The 22,670-nt window shown below is 36.6% G+C and overlaps 2 protein-coding genes across 2 annotated transcripts in view; one reads left to right on the forward strand and one right to left on the reverse strand.

Annotated features, from left to right (window-relative positions):
* LOC452039 (probable C-mannosyltransferase DPY19L2) overlaps nucleotides 1-22,670 on the reverse strand; it is a 106,246-nt gene that overhangs the window by 73,573 nt on the left and 10,003 nt on the right. The window contains 3 exon segments of the mRNA XM_054687461.2: nucleotides 8,534-8,627; nucleotides 10,441-10,447; nucleotides 11,381-11,494. Of these exon segments, the coding sequence (XP_054543436.1) occupies nucleotides 8,534-8,627; nucleotides 10,441-10,447; nucleotides 11,381-11,494 (215 nt within the window).
* On the forward strand, nucleotides 15,697-18,204 carry LOC129144544 (protein S100-A11-like). Its single transcript, XM_054687460.2, has one exon. The coding sequence runs from the start codon at nucleotides 15,758-15,760 to the stop codon at nucleotides 16,070-16,072; it is 315 nt and encodes a 104-aa protein (XP_054543435.1). The 5' UTR covers nucleotides 15,697-15,757; the 3' UTR covers nucleotides 16,073-18,204.

The raw sequence follows: 22,670 nt of genomic DNA on the forward strand, positions 1-22,670 counted from the left end.
TTGTCAGATTCACCAAAATGGAAATGCAGGAAAAATTGTTAAGGGCAGCCAGAGAGAAAGGTCAGGTTACCCACAAAGGGAAGCCCATCAGACTAATAGCTGATCTCTTGGCAGAAACTCTACAAGCCAGAAGAGAGTGGGGGCCAATATTCAACATTCTTAAAGGAAAGAATATTCAACATTCTTAAAGGAAAGAATTTTCAACCCAGAATTTCATATCCAGACAAACTAAGCTTCATAAGTGAAGGAGAAATAAAATACTTTACAGACAAGCAAATGCTGAGAGATTTTGTCACCACTAGGCCTGCCCTAAAAGAGCTCCTGAAGGAAGCACTAAATATGGAAAGGAACAACCAGTACCAACCACTGCAAAAACATGCCAAATTGTAAAGACCATCAAGGCTAGGAAGAAACTGCATCAACTAACGAGCAAAATAACCAGCTAACATCATAATGACAGGATCGAATTCACACATAACAATATTAACCTTAAATGTAAATGGGCTAAATGCTCCAATTAAAAGACACACACTGGCAAATTGGATAAAGAGTCAAGACCCATCAGTGTGCTGTATTCAGGAAACCCACCTCACACGCAGAGACACACATAGGCTCAAAATAAAGGGATGGAGGAAGATCTACCAAGCAAATGGAAAACAAAAAAAGGCAGTGGTTGCAATCCTAGTCTCTGATAAAACAGACTTTAAACCAACAAAGATCAAAAGAGACAAAGAAGGTAATTACATAATGGTAAAGGGATCAATTCAACAAGAAGAGCTAACTATCCTAAATATATATGCACCCAATACAGGAGCACCCAGATTCATAAAGCAAGTCCTGAGTGACCTACAAAGAGACTTAGACTCCCACACAATAATAATGGGAGACTTTAACACCCCACTGTCAACATTAGACAGATCAACGAGACAGAAAGTTAACAAGGATATCCAGGAATTGAACTCAGCTCTGCACCAAGCGGACCTAATAGACATCTATAGAACTCTCGATCCCAAATCAACAGAATATACATTCTTCTCAGCACCACACCACACTTATTCCAAAATTGACCATATAGTTGGAAGTAAAGCACTCCTCAGCAAATGTAAAAGAACAGAAATTATAACAAACTGACTCTCAGACGGCAGCGCGATCAAACTAGAACTCAGGATTGATAAACTAACTCAAAACCGCTCAACTAAATGGAAACTGAATAACCTGCTCCTGAATGACTACTGGGTACATAACGAAATGAAGGCAGAAATAAAGATGTTCTTTGAAACAAATGAGAACAAAGACACAACATACTAGAATCTCTGGGACACATTCAAAGCAGTGTGTAGAGGGAAATTTATAGCACTAAATGCCCACAAGAGAAAGCAGGACAGATCTAAAATTGACACCCTAACATCACAATTAAAAGAACTAGAGAAGCAAGAGCAAACACATTCAAAAGCTAGCAGAAAGCAAGAAATAACTAAGATCAGAGCAGAACTGAAGGAGATAGAGACACAAAAAACCCTTCAAAAAATCAATGAATCCAGGAGCTGGTTTTTTGGAAAGATCAACAAAATTGATAGACCGCTAGCAAGATAATAAAGAAGAAAAGAGAAAAGAATCAAATAGATGCAATAAAAAATGATAAAGGGGATATCACCACCGATCCCTCAGAAATACAAACTACCATCAGAGAATACCATAAACACCTCTATGCAAATAAACTAGAAAATCTAGAATGGATAAATTCCTGGAAATATACACTCTCCCAAGACTAAACCAGGAAGAAGTTGAATCTCTGAATAGACCAATAACACGCTCTGAAATTGAGGCAATAATTAATAGCCTACCAACCAAAAAAAGTCCAGGACTAGACAGATTCATAGCCCAATTCTACCAGAGGTAAAAGGAGGAGCTGGTAGCATTCCTTCTGAAACTATTCCAATCAACAGAAAAAGAGAGAATCCTCCCTAACTCATTTTATGAGGCCAGCATCATCCTGATACCAAAGTCTGGCAGAGACACAACAAAAAAAGAGAATTTTAGACCAATATCCCTGATGAACATTGATGCAAAAATCCTCAATAAAATACTGGCAAACCGAATCCAGCAGCACATCTAAAAGCTTATCCACCATGATCAAGTGGGCTTCATCCCTGGGATGCAAGGCTGGTTCAATATACGCAAATCAATAAACATAATCCAGCATATAAACAGAACCAACATCAAAAACCATATGATTATCTCAATAGATGCAGAAAAGGCCTTTGACAAAATTCAACAATCCCTCATGCTAAAAACTCTCAATAAATTAGGTATTGATGGGACATATCTCAAAATAATAACTATCTATGACAAACCCACAGCCAATATCATACTGAATGGGCAAAAACTGGAAGCATTCCCTTTGAAAACTGGCACAAGACAGGGATGCTCTCTCTCACCACTCCTATACAACATAGTGTTGAATGTTCTGGCCAGGGCAATCAGGCAGGAGAAGGAAATAAAAGGTATTCAATTAGGAAAAGAGGAAGTCAAATTGTTCCTGTTTGCAGATGACATGATTGTATATCTAGAAACACCCATCATCTCAGCCCAAAATCTCCTTAAGCTGATAGGCAACTTCAGCAAAATCTCAGGATACAAAATCAATGTGCAAAAATCACAAGCATTCTTATACACCAATAACAGACAAACAGAGAGCCAAATCATGAGTGAACTCCCATTCACAATTGCTTCAAAGAGAATAAAATACCTAGGAATCCAACTTACAAAGGATGTGAAGGACCTCCTCAAGGAGAACTACAAACCACTGCTCAATGAAATAAAAGAGGATACAAACAAATGGAAGAAATTCCACGCCCATGGGTAGGAAGGATCAATATCGTGAAAATGGCCATACTGCTCAAGGTAATTTATATATTCAATGCCATCCCCATCAAGCTACCAATGACTTTCTTCACAGAATTGGAAAAAACTACTTAAAAGTTCATATGGAACCAAAAGAAGAGCCCGCATTGCCAAGACAATCCTAAGCCAAAAGAACAAAGCTGGAGGCATCACGCTACCTGACTTCAAACTACACTACAAGGCTACAGTAACCAAAACAGCATGGTACTGGTACCAAAACTGAGATATAGACCCATGGAACAGAACAGAGCCCTCAGAAATAATGCTGCATATCTACAACCATCTGATCTTTGACAAACCTGACAAAAACAAGCAATGGGGAAACGATTCCCTATTTAATAAATGGTGCTGGGAAAACTGGCTAGCCATATGTAGAAAGCTGACACTGGAGCCCTTCCTTACACCTTTTACAAAAATTAATTCAAGATTGATTAAAGACTTATATGTTAGACCTAAAACCACAAAAACCCTAGAAGAAAAACTAGGCAATACCATTCAGGACATAGGCATGGGCAAGGACTTCATGACTAAAACACCAAAAGCAATGGCAACAAAAGCCAAAATTGACAAATGGGATCTAATTAAACTAAAGAGCTTCTGCACAGCAAAAGAAACTACCATCAGAGTGAACAGGCAACCTACAGAATGGGAGAAAATTTTTACTATCTACCCATCTGACAAAGGGCTAATATCCAGAATCTGCAAAGAACTTAAACAAATTTATAAGAAAAAAATCAAACAACCCCATCAAAAAGTGGACAAAGGATATGAACAGACACTTCTTAAAAGAAGACATTTATGCAGCCAACAGACACATGAAAAAATGCTCATCATCACTGGCCATCAGAGAACTGCAAATCAAAACCACAATGAGATACCATCTCACACCAGTTAGAATGGCGATCATTAAAAAGTCAGGAAACAACAGGTGCTGGAGAGGATGTGGAGAAATAGGAACACTTTTACACTGTTGGTGGGACTGTAAACTAGTTCAACCACTGTGGAAGACAGTGTGGCAATTCCTCAAAGATCTAGAACTAGAAATACCATTTGACCCAGCCATCCCATTACTGGGTATATACCAAAAGGATTATAAATCATGCTGCTATAAAGACGCATGCAGACATGTTTATTGTGGCACTATTCACAATAGCAAAGACTTGAAACCAACCCAAATGTCCATCAATGATAGACTGGATTAAGAAAATGTGGCACATATACACCATGGAATACTATGCAGCCATAAAAAATGATGAGTTCACATCCTTTGTAGGGACATGGATGAAGCTGGAAACCATCATTCTGAGCAAACTGTCGCAAGGACAGAAAACCAAACACCGCATGTTCTCACTCATAGGTGGGAATTGAACAAGGAGAACACTTGGACACAGTTTGGGGAACATCACACACCGGGGCCTGTCATGGGGTGGGGGGAGGGAGGAGGGATAGCATTAGGAGATATACCTAATGTTAATAACGAGTTATTGGGTGCAGCACACCAACATGGCACAAGTATACATATGTAACAAACGTGCACGTTGTGCACATGTATCCTAGAACTTAAAGTATAATAATAATTAAAAAAAAGATACGAGAGGATGTTTTGAAGAAAAGCATTCCAAGATTCCTTGTTTGATTGGAAGAAGGGGAAAGATATCAATGTATTTTATACTTGAACAAATCATATCTGTATGTTAAAATTTTATGGTTAGCCACCAAAAGAACAGAAGTAGCATATCTACCTTCCCAGTTAGTGTCAGTGGGGAGGGTAGCCATGGTAACAAATACAAAAGTTTTCCCCAAATTTCTATTTCTTTTGTTCCTCAAATGCCAGTTTCCAATCTCCTCACAGTTTTGATGACACCTCTTCAGTCAATATTGGTTGACTCTGTATATCCTTCTTAAAGCCTAGATAGAGTCTAATATTGTATTTTATATTCCAGGACTACATAACCAATTTAGAGAGACTAGCACCTCTTCGGTAGCCCTCCTAATGAAATATACTGATTTTTAAAGTTTTAGTCATTGTTGTGTAACATTTTCCATATGAAAAAACAAAAAAGATAAGAAATACAAACCATTTTCAAAAACAGAACTTATTTATTCATTTATTCATTTTTTTATTTTTAGTTTTGAGACTGAGTCTCGCTCTGTCGCCCAGGCTGGAGTGCAGTGGCGCGATGTCGGCTCACTGCAAGCTCCACCTTCCGGGTTCACGCCATTCTCCTGCCTCAGCCTCGCGAGTAGCTGGGACTACAGGCGCCCTCCACCACGCTCGGCTAATTTTTTTGTGTGTATTTTTTTGTATTTTTAGTAGAGACAGGGTTTCACCTTGTTAGACAGGTTGGTCTCGATCTCCTGACCTCATGATCCGCCCGCCTTGGCCTCCCAAAGTGCTGGGATTATAGGAGTGAGCCACTGCTCCCAGCCCCAAAACAGAACTTTTTTTTAAAAAATAGAACATTTTTAAACCTGCCCAAACAATCTCAAAGCAATCCTTTTCCCTCAAAGTACTTTAATGAGCTTATATTTTTCTACACGGCATATAGAAAAGTGCATAACATTTCTAGCTTATAGAACTATTGTAAAAGGAACGTCCATGTAGTCACCACATAATTAACTGAAATAGAGAAATTATTATACTGAGTCTCCACTTGCCAGCCTCCAAGATAAGAATCAGCTACTGACCTGATTTTTGAGATTATCAACATAACCATTCCTATATACATATCAAACTATGATTTACTTTAATCTGTTTTTAAACAACATACAAATGGAAGTATGGAGTATTTTTTTTAATTTCGTACCTGGATTCATTCATTCAAAATTATATTTGTAAGATTCCACCATGTTGTGTGTAGCTGCATAGTTCATTCATTCTCATTATTGTATACTGTTCCACCATGTTAATAAACCAAAATGTATTCATTTCTCTGTTAATGGATATTTGGGTTGTTTCCAGTTTGAAGCTATTGCAAATAATGCTACTATATTATTGCATGTACGTCCCAGTACACATGTGCAACACTTTTTTGGGAATATATACTTTAAATTAGAATTACTGAGTTACAAGGTATCTATATCTTGAACGTTATCAGATAATGTACACTGTTTACCAAAATAGTTGTACCAATTTATATGTCCACCTGTGGTGGATGAAAGCTCCTTTATCAATCTATTAGATGTGAGCTGGTATTTCACTGTGGTTGAATTTGTATTTTCTTTATGACTAATGATGGTGGTCAACTTTACATATGTTTATTGACCATTTGGTGTTCTTCTGGGAAATATCAGTTCATAAACAATTTGTCCATTTTTCTATCAGGTTGTCTTTCTTCCTTATCTTCCCACTCTAATATAAACTTCACAAGGACAGAGATTTCTGTCCTGTATTCCAAGCACCTAGAACAGTGCTCCTGGTCACAACAGTCTTTCAATAAATATTTATCAAATTAATGAATGAAATTTCTGGATAGTAGGTGGGGTATACACTTTGTAAATATCTTCACTCACTTTGCGGTTTATTTTTTATCCTACAGTTCTTTTGAGGAACTGAAGTTCCTTTCATCAAATTTATCAGTTTTTCTTCATGACTGGATTTTTGTATCTTGTTTATGAAATCATTTCTTATTCTAAGTGACTTTTTCTATATTATATGCTGAACACTTTATAAATTTGTCTTTCATATTTGAGTGTTTAATCCAACTTGGATTTATTACTTATATAGTTCCAATTTCTCCTTGTTCCATATGATCTCCCAATTATTTCAGCACTATTTATTAAAATGCCTGTCCTTACTCACCAATCTGCAATACCCGCTCTTCCATATATCAAATGCCTTTAAATGTACATTTCTGCTTCTGGGCTCTACTCTATTGCAGTTATCTATTTGTCTATTGCTATGCCAATATCATAGTGTCTTTTTACATTAGCTTTATAATACAGCAACAATTGATAGTGCAAATCCTCCTTTTTCAAGAATACCTTGACGGTATTTCGCCCTTTGCATTTCTGAATAACTTTTAAATCAGCTCATCAAAGTCAACAAAAAATATGTTGGAATTTTGACTGGTAGAGCACTGAATCTATAAAGCTTTTTAATATCGAGTCTTCAATCAATGAATGTGGAATATCTCTCCACTTAGATTTTCCTAGACATATCTCAGGAATGTTTTAATCATTTTCCCATAGCTGTCATATGTATCTTTTGTTGGGTTTATTCTGAGGAATATCGTGCTTTTAATGCTATTCTAAATAGCATCCTTTCAAAATTTCATTTTCTATTTGATGCTAAAGTATAAAATTTATAATTTTGAATTTTAATATTAATGCTTACATCTAGTAACATTGTAAATTTTCTTATTATTGCAAATACTGTATCCATAAACTTTTAAAATTTTTCTAGATACATGATGTAATCTACTTTTAAGAACACATTTCTTTTTTTTCAAGTTTTCCAATCCTTATACTTATTACTACTTTTCTTTTTATGTACCATGCTGGATAGTATCCCTGGCACAATACTGACTATGTCACTAGTTTTCATTGATTCTATGCTAGTCTTTTTTTATGCTGAAAACTTCCTAAAACAAAGAGTGTGTATATTTACTAATCTCTATATTGACATAAGCCCCATGAAAACTCAATAAATATTTGTTGAAAGAGTAAAGCTATCAATTAATTTTAATTTTAATTTTAAATGTTTTGCACGATAAGAATAACATTGTAAAGAAATCTGATGATTCAGCTAGGAATATGCTCCACTGAAAGAAACAGAAAACCTAACAAAAGTGGCTTACACAATATGGATGTTGTTTACTATATCATCCAACAAGAAAATGAAAGATAAGTATCTGTTGGCATTGGTTCAGCAGCAGAAGGATGGTAGGCCAGATATATCTGCTATTTTTATGACCTTTCCCTTATGGTCACAAGATGACTGCTACAGTTCTGGGCATGACATCCTAGTGTAATAAAAGCAGGAAGAAACAGAGAAGGGGCAGCTAAGTCTGTCCTTTTGTGAGAAAGGCAGATACTTTATTAGATGTAACCAAAACTGACTTCAACTTAGTTTTCATTGGCAAAAACTAGCTGATATGGCTATCTCAGGGAGCAATTAAGTGTGGGGGCAAAACACATGACCATTGAGATTAATTTCAACTTATCACCTGAGACCGGTCTCACTGCTGCTTCATCGTGGTACTCTTATCAAGATAGACATGCTAGCAGATGTAAGTGCCTGCCACATGTGATTCACAGTTTTTCCTACTGCTTTCTTAATTTCATCCTTAGAGAATACAATTAGAAATAAGCTGCTACTACTGCTAACCAAAGATCTCCTCCAATGTTTTATTAATTTTACACATGAACTAGGAGATATTCCATTAAAGCCTTTGTTAGGAAATCTGTTTAAACAACAGAATAAAAGGGACGACTTTGAGATAGAATTTTAGTGACATCTCCAGTTTCTGGTTACATGATATTGGTTAAGCTTCTGAAAAATCAAGTAAATCCACAAACTTTCCTGATATGAATCAATCTCATTAATTTTCCTTTTCATTTAATCAACGAATATCAGCCAGTCTGTAAAAGCCCACTGAAAGGTCCCTTAATTCAGTAGTAGTCTTACCTCAGGTATGCTCCATACATGAAGAACAATCCCATCATTAGTCCATTTAAAATAAAGATTACACCAACATAAAAGCAAGCAGGATCTCCCAATCCTTTGAAAAGATACAGATAATCAGTGTTTAATGAATATATGACTCGAAAGCAATTGGGCATAATTATCTCAGTGCTTTGCAATCAAGAGCTCATGAATTTGCTGAAAGCATTTGCTTTCCAGATTGCCGCTGTGTTTAATTCTTTACCCTTATAACAGTTTGTGTGTGTGTGTGCTTGCAGACACATATATGTGTGTGTATATATATGTGTGTGTATATATACACATACACATATGTAAGCTCACCCTAATGAGCAATTATATAGTTACACTTATACTTTATACTTTTTATAATTGCATTTATACTTTCCTCTAATGAATTACTATTATACTGTAATGATTTGTTGGGGATTCACATTTATTTAGGTGATGCTGCTAGTGTTCAGTGTCTGGAACTGTCTGTAGAACCACTTAATGAATACAAAAGAAAATCCATTACATTATTTTTATCTTTTGCTAGGTTCTAGGAAGAGTTAAGATATGGTTTTGACTTTAGGGTACAGCTTTAGTCTATATGAAATGATCCAGTCATTTGATCCATTATTATGTATAGCTAGAATCTTAGTATATTCCATATAGAAGATCATGTGTGTGTGTGTGGGGGGGGCAATATGTACTTAACAATCATCCCACATTTTTCTCCGAACAAGTTATGATATTAGCTGGTATAAAAATACTTTTCTTATGGTTGAGAAAACAGAACATAAGATATTCAACTTGTCAAAGGTTATTTCACTTTAACTGGCTGGAGCCAAGGTCTGAAAGCTGGCCTTCTGATTCCCCCTGCCTCTCTGATCACTCCTTTCAGTCAGTTCTAGTAACTTCTCTTGTTTTATGTACGTACCACTCTTTAATATTGGAACACCTTAGGCTCTGTCATATCCCCCCTTCATTTCTCCATCTGCATATTCTCCATAAGGAAATTCTTCTACATCCGTGGCTCCAATGATCTATATACAGATGACTCCAACTCTACATTTAATCCAGAACTTTCTCCTTATTCTTATACCCAGATAGCCACTTGATGTCCCCACTCTGAGGTCTCTCAAGTACCTCAAATTCATGAATACACAATGAAACATAACAATACAAACCTGCTGCTGTTCAAATGTTTCCTATCACTCAAAGGAGCTCAGTTACTTAAGCTAGAAACCAAACTGTGTTTCACATGATTCTTCATTCACCTTCTCCTCTCTTACCAAACAATTACCAAGTCTTGTCCATTCTGCTTCCAAAATCTCTCTCACACCCAGGCATTTCCAGATTATCTTTCCTGCAATCACTTGCTGAGAATATAATTGTCTCCTACCTGGCCTCCCTTAACCTACTTTTGTTCCTTTACTAATATTTTTTCCATACCATTGACTAAATAATGTTTTAAAATGGAACTCTGTTAAAATTCTTCAATGGATAAAGTATAAAATCCTTCACCAGTGCACCCCTTTCATGATCTGATCCTTGCTTATATTCCCAGCACCATTTCACATCATTTTTCTTCTCCATCGCTTCTAGGATTTCTAGCCTTCTTTCAGTTCTCTCTTGCTTCAGCATATTTGAATACATTATTCCCTATTCTTAAAATACTTATCCTGTCTTACTCCTAGTGTCGGTAACCTTATTTTCTTATTTGTAATATCCATCACAATTGTAACTGCTAACAGCCCCCTTACAGCATAAACTCTATGAGGATAAGGCCCCACGTCTAGCTGGTTCATCTCTGTGTCCAAAGTGCCAAACACTAACCTATCACTTATTGGGAATGTAACTAATACCATACTTAGGTGATCATTTTCACCACTCAGACAGGGTCACACCTTCTAGCTGATTGAATCATTGCAAAGTCTTTCATTTTATGAGACATTTTCTCCAATCCTTTACATTGTACACAAAAAAGTATAATTGTCCCTCAAACATCCTCATCAATTCTATTTTACTGAGGGAATCAGTAAAAAATGTAAGGAAAATAGATTTAGTTTATGTCCCAAGAGTTGAATGTTGTTACAAACAAGTCTAAAAATTTATTCATAAAATATAGTAAGTCATGTTGTTAAGAATTTGAAGAAATAAAGAAAAAACAACAGTGTTAGTGTTACGAAAATAGATACAAGTGGCTCTGAACGGGAGTCTCAAGGGACAGCACCATACTTGAATTGTAAAAGTACTGAAATGCAAACATCTTAAATGGAAGTGACCACTATGTATCCTGGAAAGCTGTCAGATGATTCCAAAAGCGGTTCTTTGACAAAGAAACCAATGTAGAAGATAAATAGGAAGAGTTTTATTAATACTACTCATGGACTATGAGCATATATAAAAAAGTAATATTTCTAAATCAATCTATTATGGCATATCCAATTTTTAAATATGTATGCATAATTAAATTTATACATTAGCTATTACAAATAGATATTTGACTATTTAATGTATCCTCAAAATTTATATATTGAAGCTACCCCAAAAAACATCTTTCTGTATCTTCTCATTCTGAAATAGAAGACTAACTTATAGTCAAGATTGCCTTACAATGGGATACGTTAATACTCAAATTCCAAAATTTATACTCAAATTTTTAAGTACACAGCCTTCTCAGAAAACTACTTTAAAATGTAAAATACTCATTGAGGTGAGTCAGTTCTAATGTTTTTTAAATCAACAACAGAATTTTACAATAATTCTTAAAAGTGAATCATAATATTATTAAATGTTTATGAATGTTTACAAATGACAGCATTTTTGGAGGAAACATGCCTTCACAGCTTTGAACTCATTAAGAGGTTCTATTCTGGCGACATTCCAGCAGGTCTTAGTTTCTAGTCCAAATAAATTCATTATTCCTATGAATGTGCGATACCAGGCGGCTATGATTACCTTAAAAAAGATAAAAACAAAGAGATAATTGAGGTAAATACATTCTCTTCATAATAATAATAATAATAATAATATATACCATGGAATACTATGCAGCCATAAAAAAGGATGAGTTCATGTCCTTTGTAGGGACATGGATGAAGCTGGAAACCATCATTCTCGGCAAACTATCACAAGGACAAAAAACCAAACACCGCATGTTTTGATATTAAAAAGCTTTATAGATTCAATGTTCTACCAGTCAAAATTCCAACATATTTTTTGTTGACTTTGATGAGCTGATTTAAAAGTTATTCAGAAATGCAAAGGGCCAAATACAGCCAAGGTATTCTTGAAAAAGGAGGATTTGCACTATCAATTGTTGCTGTATTATAAAGCTAATGTAAAAAGACACTATGATATTGGCATAGCAATAGACAAATAGATAACTGCAATAGAGTAGAGCCCAGAAGCAGAAATGTACATTTAGAAATGTACCATAACTCATATGGTTATGAGTTCCGTGGGCTCTCTTTGTGCCTCATTTTCTCAGATTTGGAGTTAAAGAGGCTGGCAATCCAGAAATGCCAATGGGCACTGCTATAGTTTGAATGTGTCCCATCCAAAATTCGGGTATTGAAACTTAATGGCCAGTGTGATAGTATTAACAGATGGGACCTGCAAGAGGTGATTAGGCCATGAAGACTCCCCCCTCATGAGTGAGATTAAAGCTGTCTTACTCTCCTACTGTCTACCATGTGAGGACACAGTGTTCCTCTCCTTCAGAAGATGCAAGATCAAGGCACCATCTTGGAAGCGGAGAGCAGCCTTCACCAGACACCAAATCTGCTGGCGCCTTGATCTTGGACTTCCTTGGACTCCAGAATTCTTAGACTCCATAATTGTGAGATATAAATTTCTATTCTTTATAAATTACCTAGTCTCAGATACTTTGTTCAAACAGCACAAAACAGACTAAGACAAATATACAAAAAATACCCAAAAAGTCAAAAGTAAAAAAAATGTGGCTCTACCCCTACCATATAAACAAAGGCCAAGTGGGGAAGCTAGACTTCCACCTTCCCTGGGCTTTTTTTTTTTCTGGGGATGGAGTCTCACTCTTTTCACTCAGGCTGGAGTGCAGTGGCATGATCTTGGCTCACTGCAACCTCTTCCTCCTGGGTTCAAGCCAATTCTCCCGCCTCAGCCTCCCAAGTGGCTGGGATTACAAGTGCCCACTACCATGCCTGGCTAATTTTTGTATATTTAGTAGAGACAGGGTTTCACCATGTTGGCCAGGCTGGTCTCAAACTCCTGACCTCAGGTGATCCTGAAAGCAACAAGATGGTGCCTTCCCCCTTTTCCCCTTCCTTTGCTTGAGTGATACCAGAGGTATCTCATTAAAATAGCAGGTTTAAATAAAATCCAGTCTCATAACATAATACTCAAAATGTCTAGGTTTCAAGTGAAAATCACTCATCAGGAACCAGAAAGATCTCAAACTGAATGAGAAATAAATGGATTCCAATACTGAGATGAAAGAAATATTAGCATTATCAAGGATTTTAAAGCAACAATCATAAATATACTCTAATAAGCATGCTTAAAACAAAGGGAAAAATTGAAAAGTTTACCAGAGAAATAGATAGTCTCAGCAAAAAAACAGAAATCAATACTAAGAACATCTCTCAAAACACATAATTACATGGAATTTAAACAACCTGCTCCTGAATGACTTTTTGAGTCAACAAAGAAATTAAGGTAGAAATCAAGAAATTCTTTGAAACTAATGAAAATAAAGATACAACATACCAGGATCGCTGGAACACAGCTAAAGCAGTGTTAAGAGGCAAATTTATAGAGCTAAATGCCCACTTCAAAAAGTTAGAAAGATCTCAAATTAACAACCTAACATCACACCTAGAGGAACCAGAAAAATAAGAGCAAAACAACCCAAAATCTAGCAGAAGACAAGAAATAACCAAATCAGAGATGAACTGAATGAAATTGAGACACAAAACACCATACAAAAGATCAACAAAACCACAAGTTGGTTCTTTGAAAGAATAAATTTAATAGACCACCAGCTAGACTAATAAAGAAAAAGAGAGAGAAGACCCAAATAAACACAATCAGAAATGACAAAAGAGATATTACCATTGACCCTGTAGAAAAGCAAAAAACTCTGAGAGACTATTACGAACAACTCTATGGACACAAACTGGAAAACCTAGAAGAAATGGCTAAATTCCTGGAAATATATAACCTCCAAAGATTTAACCAAGAAGAAATGAAAACCCTGAATAGACCAATAACAAGTTCCAAGACTGAATCACCAATAAAAAGCCTACCAGCCAGAAGAAGCCCTGGAACAGATGACTTCACAGCCAAATTCTACCAGACATATAAGGAGAGCGGATACCAATCATACTGAAACTATTCCAAAAACTTGAGGGATTCCTCCCTTACTCATTCTATAAGGCTAACATCATTCTGATGCCAAAATGTGGCAAAGCCACAATGTAAAAAAGAAAACTTCAGGCCAATATCTCTGATGAACATAGATGCAAAATCCTCAACAAAATACTAGCATACTGAATCCATCAGCACATCAAAAAGCTAATCCACCACAATCAAGTAGGCTTTATTCCTAGGATGCAAGGGTGGTTCAACACAGGCAAATCAATAAATATGATTGATCACATAAAAGAACTAAAAAAAACCCCACATGATTATCTAAATAGATGCAGAAAAGGCTTTTGATAAAATTCAACATCCTTTCATTTTAAAAGCCTTCAACAAAGTAGGCATTGAAGGAACATACCTCAAAATTATAAGAGCCATCTATGAAAAACCCATAGCCAACACCATACTGAACAGGCAAAAGCTAGAAGCATTTGCCTTGAGAACTGGAACAACAAAAGGATGTTTATTCTCCCCATTCCTATTCAACATAGTACTGGAGGTCCCAGCCAGAGCAATCAGGCAAAAGAAAGAAAGAAAATAAATCCACATAGGAAGACAGGAATTCACACTATCTTTTTTGTAAACAATATAATTTTATACCTAGAAAGCCCCACAGTCTCTGACTAAAAGCTCCTAGATGTGTCTTTTTAAAACTTCAGCAAACTTTCCGGATGTAAAATCAATGTACCAAAGTCAGTAGTATTTCTATGCACCAACAATGTCCAAGCTGGGAGCCAAATCAAGAATGCAATCTCATTCACAATAGCCACAAAAAAGTAATAAAAAACTTATAAAAGAATACCTAGGAATACAGCTAATTAGAGAGGAGAAAAATCTCTACAATGAGAATTACAAAACACTGCTGAAAGAAATCAGAGGCAATAAAAACAAATGGAAAAACATTCTATGCTCATGAATAGGAAGATTCAATATTGTTAAAATCACCATATTACCAAAAGCAATTTACAGATTCAATGCTATTCCTATCAAACTACCAATGACATCTTTCACATAATTAGAAAAACTATTCTAAAACTTGTATGGATACTCCTTCAACGTAAATAAGGTTAAAATAAATAAATAAGTAAATAAAACAAAACACATATGAAACCAAAAAATAGTTCAAATAGCCAAAGCAATCCTAAGCAAAAAGGACAAAGCCAGAGGCATCATACTACCCAACTTCAAGCTATATTTCAAGGCTACAATAACCAAAACAGCATGGTGCTAGCACAAAAACACACACATAGACCAATGGAACAGAATAGAGAGCCCAGAAATAAAGTCACACACCTAGAACCATCTGATTTTCAACAAACCTGATAACACAAGTCAATAGGAAAAAGGACTTCTTATTCAATAAATGATGCTGGGATAACTGGCTAGCCATATGCAGAAGACTGAAACTTCACCTTTCTTTTCCCCATACACAAAAATCAACTCAAGATGAATTAAAGACTGAAACGTAAAACCTAAAACAATGAAAACCCTAGAAGAAAACATAGAAAATACCATTCTGGACATAGACCCTGGCAAAAATTTCATGACGAAGATGCCAAAAGCAATTGTAACAAAACAAAGATTGACAAATGCAACCTAATTAAATTAAAGAGCTTCTGCATAGCAAAAGAAACTACCAAGAGAGTAAACAGACAACCTACAAAAAGGGAGAAAATATTTGCAAACTGTTCATCTGACAAAGGTCTAATATCCAGAATCCATAAGGAACAAATCGAAAGTAAAAAAAAAACCCCATTAAAAAATGGGTACTCCGTGCCACTCCCAGTCACAGCCTCCCATGCCTTGCTCAGCTCCAACATGGCAAAAATCTCCGGCCCTACAGAGACTGCGCGGTGCATTCAGTCTCTGATTGCTGTTTTCCAGAAGTATGCTGGAAAGGATGGTTACAACTGCAATCTCTCCAAGACGGAGTTCCTAAGCTTCATGAATACAGAGCTGGCTGCCTTTACAAAGAACCAGAAGGACCCCGGTGTCCTTGACCGCATGAAGAAACTGGATGTCAGCAGTGATGGGCAGTTAGATTTCCCAAAATTTCTTAATCTGATTGGTGGCCTAGCTGTGGCTTGCCATGACTCCTTCCTCAAGGCTGTCCCTTCCCAGAAGTGGACCTGAGGACCCCTTGGGCCTGGCCTTCAAACCCACCCCCTTTCCTTCCAGCCTTTCTGTCATCATCTCCTCCTCACAGCCCACATGTCCCCTGAGCCCAGCATACCTACCACATCATGCAGGCCCCACCTGTGGATAGTAATAATACAATGTCACTTTTTTAAAACATGAAAAAAAAAGGTGGGTGAAGGACATAAACATAAATTTCTCAAAATTAGATATTTATGTGGCCATCAATCATATGAAAAAGTGTTCAACATCACTAATCATTACAGAAATGCAAATCAAAACCACACTAACCCAATCGGAATGGCTATTATTAAAAAGTCAAAAAATAACAGATGCTGGTGAGGTTGTGGAGAAAAGGGGATGCTTATACACTGCTGGTGGGAACGTAAACTAGTTCAAACACTGTGGAAAGCAGTTTGGAAATTTCTCAGAGAACTTAAAACTGAACTACCATTTGACCCAGCAACCCCATTACTAGGTATATACCCAAAGGAATATAAATTAGCCTACCATAAAGACACATGCACATGTATGTTCACTGCAGCACTATTCACAATAGCAAATAGCAAAGACATGGAATCAACCTAAATGCCATCAATAGTGGAACGGATAAAGAAAATGTGGTGGTACATATACCCCATGAATATTACGCAGCCATTATAAAGAACAAGATAATGTCCTTTGCAGCAACATGGAAGGAGTTAGAGGCCAGTATGCTAAGTGAATTAATGCAGGAACGGAAAACTAAATACTGTTGTGTTCTCACTTATAAGCGAAGCTAAACACTGAGTACACATGGACACAAAGAAGGGAACAACAGACACTGGGGCCTACTTGAGGGTAAAGGGTATGAGGAGGGTGAAGATTGAATAACTGCGTATTGAGTACTATGCTTATTACCTGGGTGCCAAAATACTCCATACACCAAACCCCCACTGCATGCAATTTACCTATACAGCAAACCCACACATGTATCCCATGAACCTAAAATAGAAGTTGGAAGAAGAAAAAGTGTCAGCAGAAAAATAGAACACATAAAGAAAAGTCAAAATTTTCAGAACTCAAAAATAAAATAATCAAAATAAAAAACCTTAATGGATGGCAGAAGAGGAGAATGGCAGAGATAGAAGAAAATAACCAGTAAACTAGAATACAGAAAAATAGAAATTACTCAATCTGAGCAAAAGAGAAAAATCAGATGCTAACAGAATAAACAAACAAAACAGCCCTAGGGACCTGTGGAACTTTAACAAAGGATCCTACATTCATGTCACTGGAGTCTTGGAAGGAGACGGGAAAGAGGCAGGGCTGAAAAAGAATTCAAGGAAATAATTACTGAGGCTGGTCCCGGTGGTTCATGCCTGTAATCCCAGCAGTTTGGGTGGCCAGGGCAGGCAGATTGCTTGAGCCCAGGAGTTCGAGACCAGCCTGAGCAACATAGTAAAACCCCATGTCTACAAAAAATTCAGAAAAATTAGCCAGGTATGGTGGTTGCACATCTCAGGAGGCTGAGGTGGGCAGATCCCTTGATTCCAGGAGTCAGAGGTTGCAGTGAGCTGAGATTTCACCACTGCACTCCAGCCTGGGCGACAGAGTGAGATCCTGTCTCAAAATAAATAAATAAATACATACATAAATAAACAAAAAAAGAAAGAAAAAGAAATAATGACTGGACTTCCCATATATGGCAAAAGATATAAACCTAAATATTCAAGGAGCTGAGCAAATCTCAAACAGAAAAAATCTAAACAAATCCACACTAAAACACAACATACTTTAGAAAACATTTGAACTTTGAACATTATACTTTGATACACTTTTGAAGACTAAATTTAAAAAAATACTGAAACCAACAAGAGAGAAACAAAACCTTACCTAAAGGAGAAAAAGAATTCAACTAACAGCAGATTTCTCATTAGAAACTATGGAGGGCCAGAACAAAATGGCACAACACTTGCCGAATGCTGAAAGAAAGGAACTATCGACCCAGAATCCTATCTCCAGCAAAAATATCCTTCAGTAATGAAAAGAAACTGCATTCTCTGAGTTAAGAAAAACTAAAAAAATTTTTAAAAAAATTTAAAAATTAAACAAAAAATGCACAATGTGCACATGTACCCTAAAACTTAAAGTATAAAAAAAAAAAAATGCAGCCAGCAGAACTTTTACAACAGACATCTATTCTAAAAGTGTAGCTAAAGAAAATCCCCTAAACCGAAATGAAATGATAAAAGAAGGAATGTTGGGACATCAAAGAGGAAGAAATAAAAAACATGGATAAAATAAAACAGGCTTTCACTTTCTTCCTGAGTTTATAAAATATGTGTAAAACTTGAGTTTAAAATAAGTTTGATGATTAAAACATACAGTAAAATGACAGCAGCAACAGACTGTAATAAATTGTGTTAATACAATCGCTAGAACCACTAAAAAAAGCTTTGTAAGGTGATATATTTAAAAAATAGATAAATCAAAATATAACTCTAAACAATGTTCAAATGAAATGTTCTGCCACAAGAAGGTTAAAATAAAAGCAAACAGAAATTGAAAACCAAGAATAGAAACCACAAAATAAAATCACAGACTTAAACTCTAACATATTAATAACTATATTAAATGTAAGTGGTCAATTGGTAAACATACCAATTAAGAGATACACTGACAAATTGGATTTAAAAATATTACCCAACCGTTTACAAGGACCTCGCTTCAAATATAATAATAAAGTCAGGCTGAAAGTGAAAGGATGGACAATGATGAATTTATCATACATACAGTAATGAAAAGAAAGCAGAAGTGACGATGTCATTATCAGAAAAAAGCACACTTCAGAGGAAGCAAAATTATCAGAGAAGGAAGAAAAAGTCATCGTTAAATTATTTTTTAAAAAATTCAACAAGAAGACCCTGCAATCCTAAATGCATATGCGCCAAACATAGAGCTACAAAATATGTGAAGAAAAACAGATAGGTGTCAGTGGAGAAATGTACATATACCTAATTTTACTAGCAGACTTCAGAATCCCTCTGTCAAAAAACTAGAATTAGTATTTTCAACTAATTCTTTTAGTTGATAGAAGAACTAGACAGAAATTCCCCCAAAATTGAGACAAACTCAACAACACTATACAAAAGACCCTGTTTAAGAGAATGAAAAGGCAAGCTACAGACTGGGAAAATATATTTGCAAGCCATATATATGAAAAATAATTAGCATCTATAATATGTAAGGAACATCCTAAGATCCAAAATTCATAAAACAAACAATTCAAATAGAAATGGAGCAAAATACATAAAGACACGTTTCACATACGGATGGCAAATAAGCACAAAAAGATGTACACCATCATTAGCCAATAGGGAAATGCAAATTAAAACCATAATGATACATCACTACATATGTGTAAGAATAAGTAAAATAAAAAATAGTGACAATACCAAATGCAGGTAAGGATACAGATAAACCTAATTTTGGTTGTGCTTAGGTTGTATCTATTGACTACTGAGTATGTAGCACAAGGAAATTTGCATAGTTTCATTCATTCAACAAATATGATATTGAATCAACTCCATATTCCAGGAAGTAGGCACCTGGGATACAGCTAGGAAATACATAATAGGCCCGGGAAAACAGTAGAAAACAAGGTCATTTGCTGAGAGTGAAAGGGGGACAGGAGGTTTGGGATAACTGGAGAGAGAAGATATGGAAACGGGCATCAAGGGGTTAGCAAAAGGCTCAAGGACCATATCAGGGCCTGTGGCCTATTTTTGTACCAGTCATGTGAAAAGGACATTGTTTGTTACCTTCCCCCCAGCAGTTTGAGATAATAGAGTGTAAGACTTATAGGAGAGATAAGGAAGAGGGGGGTGGGTGGGTTTCATGCCTTTCTTTAAGTGGCTCCTGTTCTCCCAGGCTTTACCATGGAGGATGCTTTCTGAGCACTCTTGCTAATCTTTTGTCAGCACCTTATGAGGTCTGTGTAAAAATGTCTGTAAGCAATTGCAAATACCCTTGCTAACCCACACTAGGCATTTACCGACTGACTGGTGAACAATTTGAGCTGAATTCTTTACCATTGTGTCTAGTGGCATGACCCATGTAATTAAATGCTTGTTTCTGTTCTCCTTGCACATGCTTTATCTTTTTAATTTATTTTGGGTTATTTGATTGCCCTGTGACCTCAGCTCCCTGACTGCTTCAGGAAAAGTTGTAAATTTGAAGACTGTCTGGCTTTTGTTGTTGTTGCTGCTGACATTGCTGGAAGGCCACGAGCAATGTTCTTTTTGGCTTTCTACATCCGAGGGAAAGCTGACCTGACATGATTAAATCCAACTCTCCATTTTCTCCGTGTTTATACTTGGGAATCTGATTATAGCTGGAGGAACACAATTCTGTTGGCTGGTTTTGTTCTCAATTCAAGACCATCCACCTCAAATGAAGCCCTTGGTGCTGCCCAAGAAACTCACATTATATCCCTCATCTATTCATTCTGTTAGATAAGAGGTCAGCAAGCTTTTCCTACAAAGAGCCAGACGATAAGTATTTTAGGCTTTGTGAGATAGTCTCTGTCTCATACTCTTTAATGTGTTTACATTTACCCCCAGGTTTGTATATGCATGTTTGGTTTGTTTATCTATTCATTCATGCATTTGTTTGGTATTTATCCTTTTTTCTGTTCTCTGAGTTTCTTGGATCTGTGGTTTGGTATCTGTCACTAATTTTGGAAAATTCTCAGTCATTTATTTTTCAAATGTTTATTCTTCCTCATCCTTTCCTCTCCCACTGGGATTCTAATTATGCGTGTATTAGAATATTTGATATGGTGTCACAGCTCTTAGATGTTCTATCATTTCCTTCCTCCACTTTTTTTTCTCTTTGCATTCCTATTGACCTATCTTCAAACTCATTGATTATTTCTTCTGCTGTGCTGTGTCTGCTGATGAGCTCATGTAAGGCAATTTTTACTTCATTTTTTTTATTTCTATCATTTCCCTTTGATTCTTACAGTGTCCAACTCTGCTAAAATTATCTATCTGATCTTGCATATCATCTGTCTTTTCCATTTGGGTGTTTAAAATATTAATCATAGTTACTTAAATCTCCTGTCCAGTTGTTCCAGTATCTGTATCTTCTTTGGGTCCGCCTGATGACTGCTCTGTCTCTTCGGACTGTGCTTTTTCTTACCTTTAGGTATGCCTCATAATTTTTGCTGAAAGTTAGACATGTTGTATAAGACAGTAGACATACAGGTCAGTATTTTTATGCTTGAAATTAAGAACATCTTTCTTACCGTTAGGTCTTTATTGTAGGGATTTGTGTTAATCTAGTTAGGGTGGGCTGGATTTGAAGTTTGTAATTGCTATAGTTACCAAAGCTGGAGTTTGTTGCCGCTATGGACACTAGCGATTTCAAATTCCTCTAGTGGTACCTTGTTTTGAACTTGGTTTTGGGTTTTCCTTTTTGCTGCTCCCTAGAAAGAAAATGCCTTGCAAAACTCACTCAGTCACATTCCACTGTGATTTTTACCAAAGGCTTGTTAATGTAATGGGGGAAGAGGGACAGGTTTTCTGATGTTCCAATTAAGCCTCAATCTTAGACAGGTACTGTGAATTTGTGATTTGGGTGCTGTACCCTTCATAAGTGTTCCCTCCTCAAGGAATGTGACTGTTTTTTTAACATTTAGGTTTTTTTTTTCCTGCCTGTTCTCTTTCACCAGCTTCACTGGATACCCACCAGTGTCCTCAGACAATGGGTTTGATACCATTCTCCCTGCAGATCATGGCTTTCTTTTCCTTAGGAGAGATTTCACAACATGGGTGTGAGCAGAGTCTGAGCAATGATTGCTTTTCCTGTCCCCTAGCCAGCACCATAGGGAAAGCTTTCTCTAAATACTTCCCCAATCTTCCCTGACAGAGCCTGCTCACCTTCACATTTCATACCAGCTCACAATAAGCCTGTAGCAGTTCATTAAAAAAATTTCTGGTTTAATCTTTGTACCAGCTTATATGGCATTCAAAAGCATCTATCTCAGTCAAGCAGTTCCTATTCCAGAATGCTCAGTTCTTTGTGCTTTCTGCAGGCAACGGTCCTTCTTGAAATTTTGCATTGGTTGTCCTCTGACCTCAGTTTTCTGAAGGGTTCAAGAAAAGGTGTTATATCTTGCAGTTTCTTCAGCTGTTTTCCTTGTAGGAATGAGAGTGTCATCATTCCAGCTCTCTTCATCACCAAATTGACACCTGAAGCCTCCAGAAGCTAAATATATAAAGAATTAAGAGTTCTTTATATATTAGGTGTATTAGCCCTTTATCTGTGAGATATATTACAAATATTTTCTCCTGGCCAGGCATGGCGGCTCATGCCTGTAATCCCAGCACTTTGGGAGGCCGAGGCAGGAGGATCGCTGGAGGCCAGGAGTTTGAGACCAGCCTGGCTAACATGGTGAAACCCCGTTTCTACTAAAAATATAAAAATTAGCCAGGCGTGGTGGTGCACATCTGTAATCCCAGCTATTTGGAGGCTGAGGCTGGAGAATCGCTTGAACCCAGCAGGCAGAGGCTGCAGGGAGCCGAGATCACGCCACTGCACTTCAACCTGG

Source organism: Pan troglodytes, chromosome 6 (assembly GCF_028858775.2).
Source record: "Pan troglodytes isolate AG18354 chromosome 6, NHGRI_mPanTro3-v2.0_pri, whole genome shotgun sequence".
NCBI lineage: Eukaryota > Metazoa > Chordata > Mammalia > Primates > Hominidae > Pan > Pan troglodytes.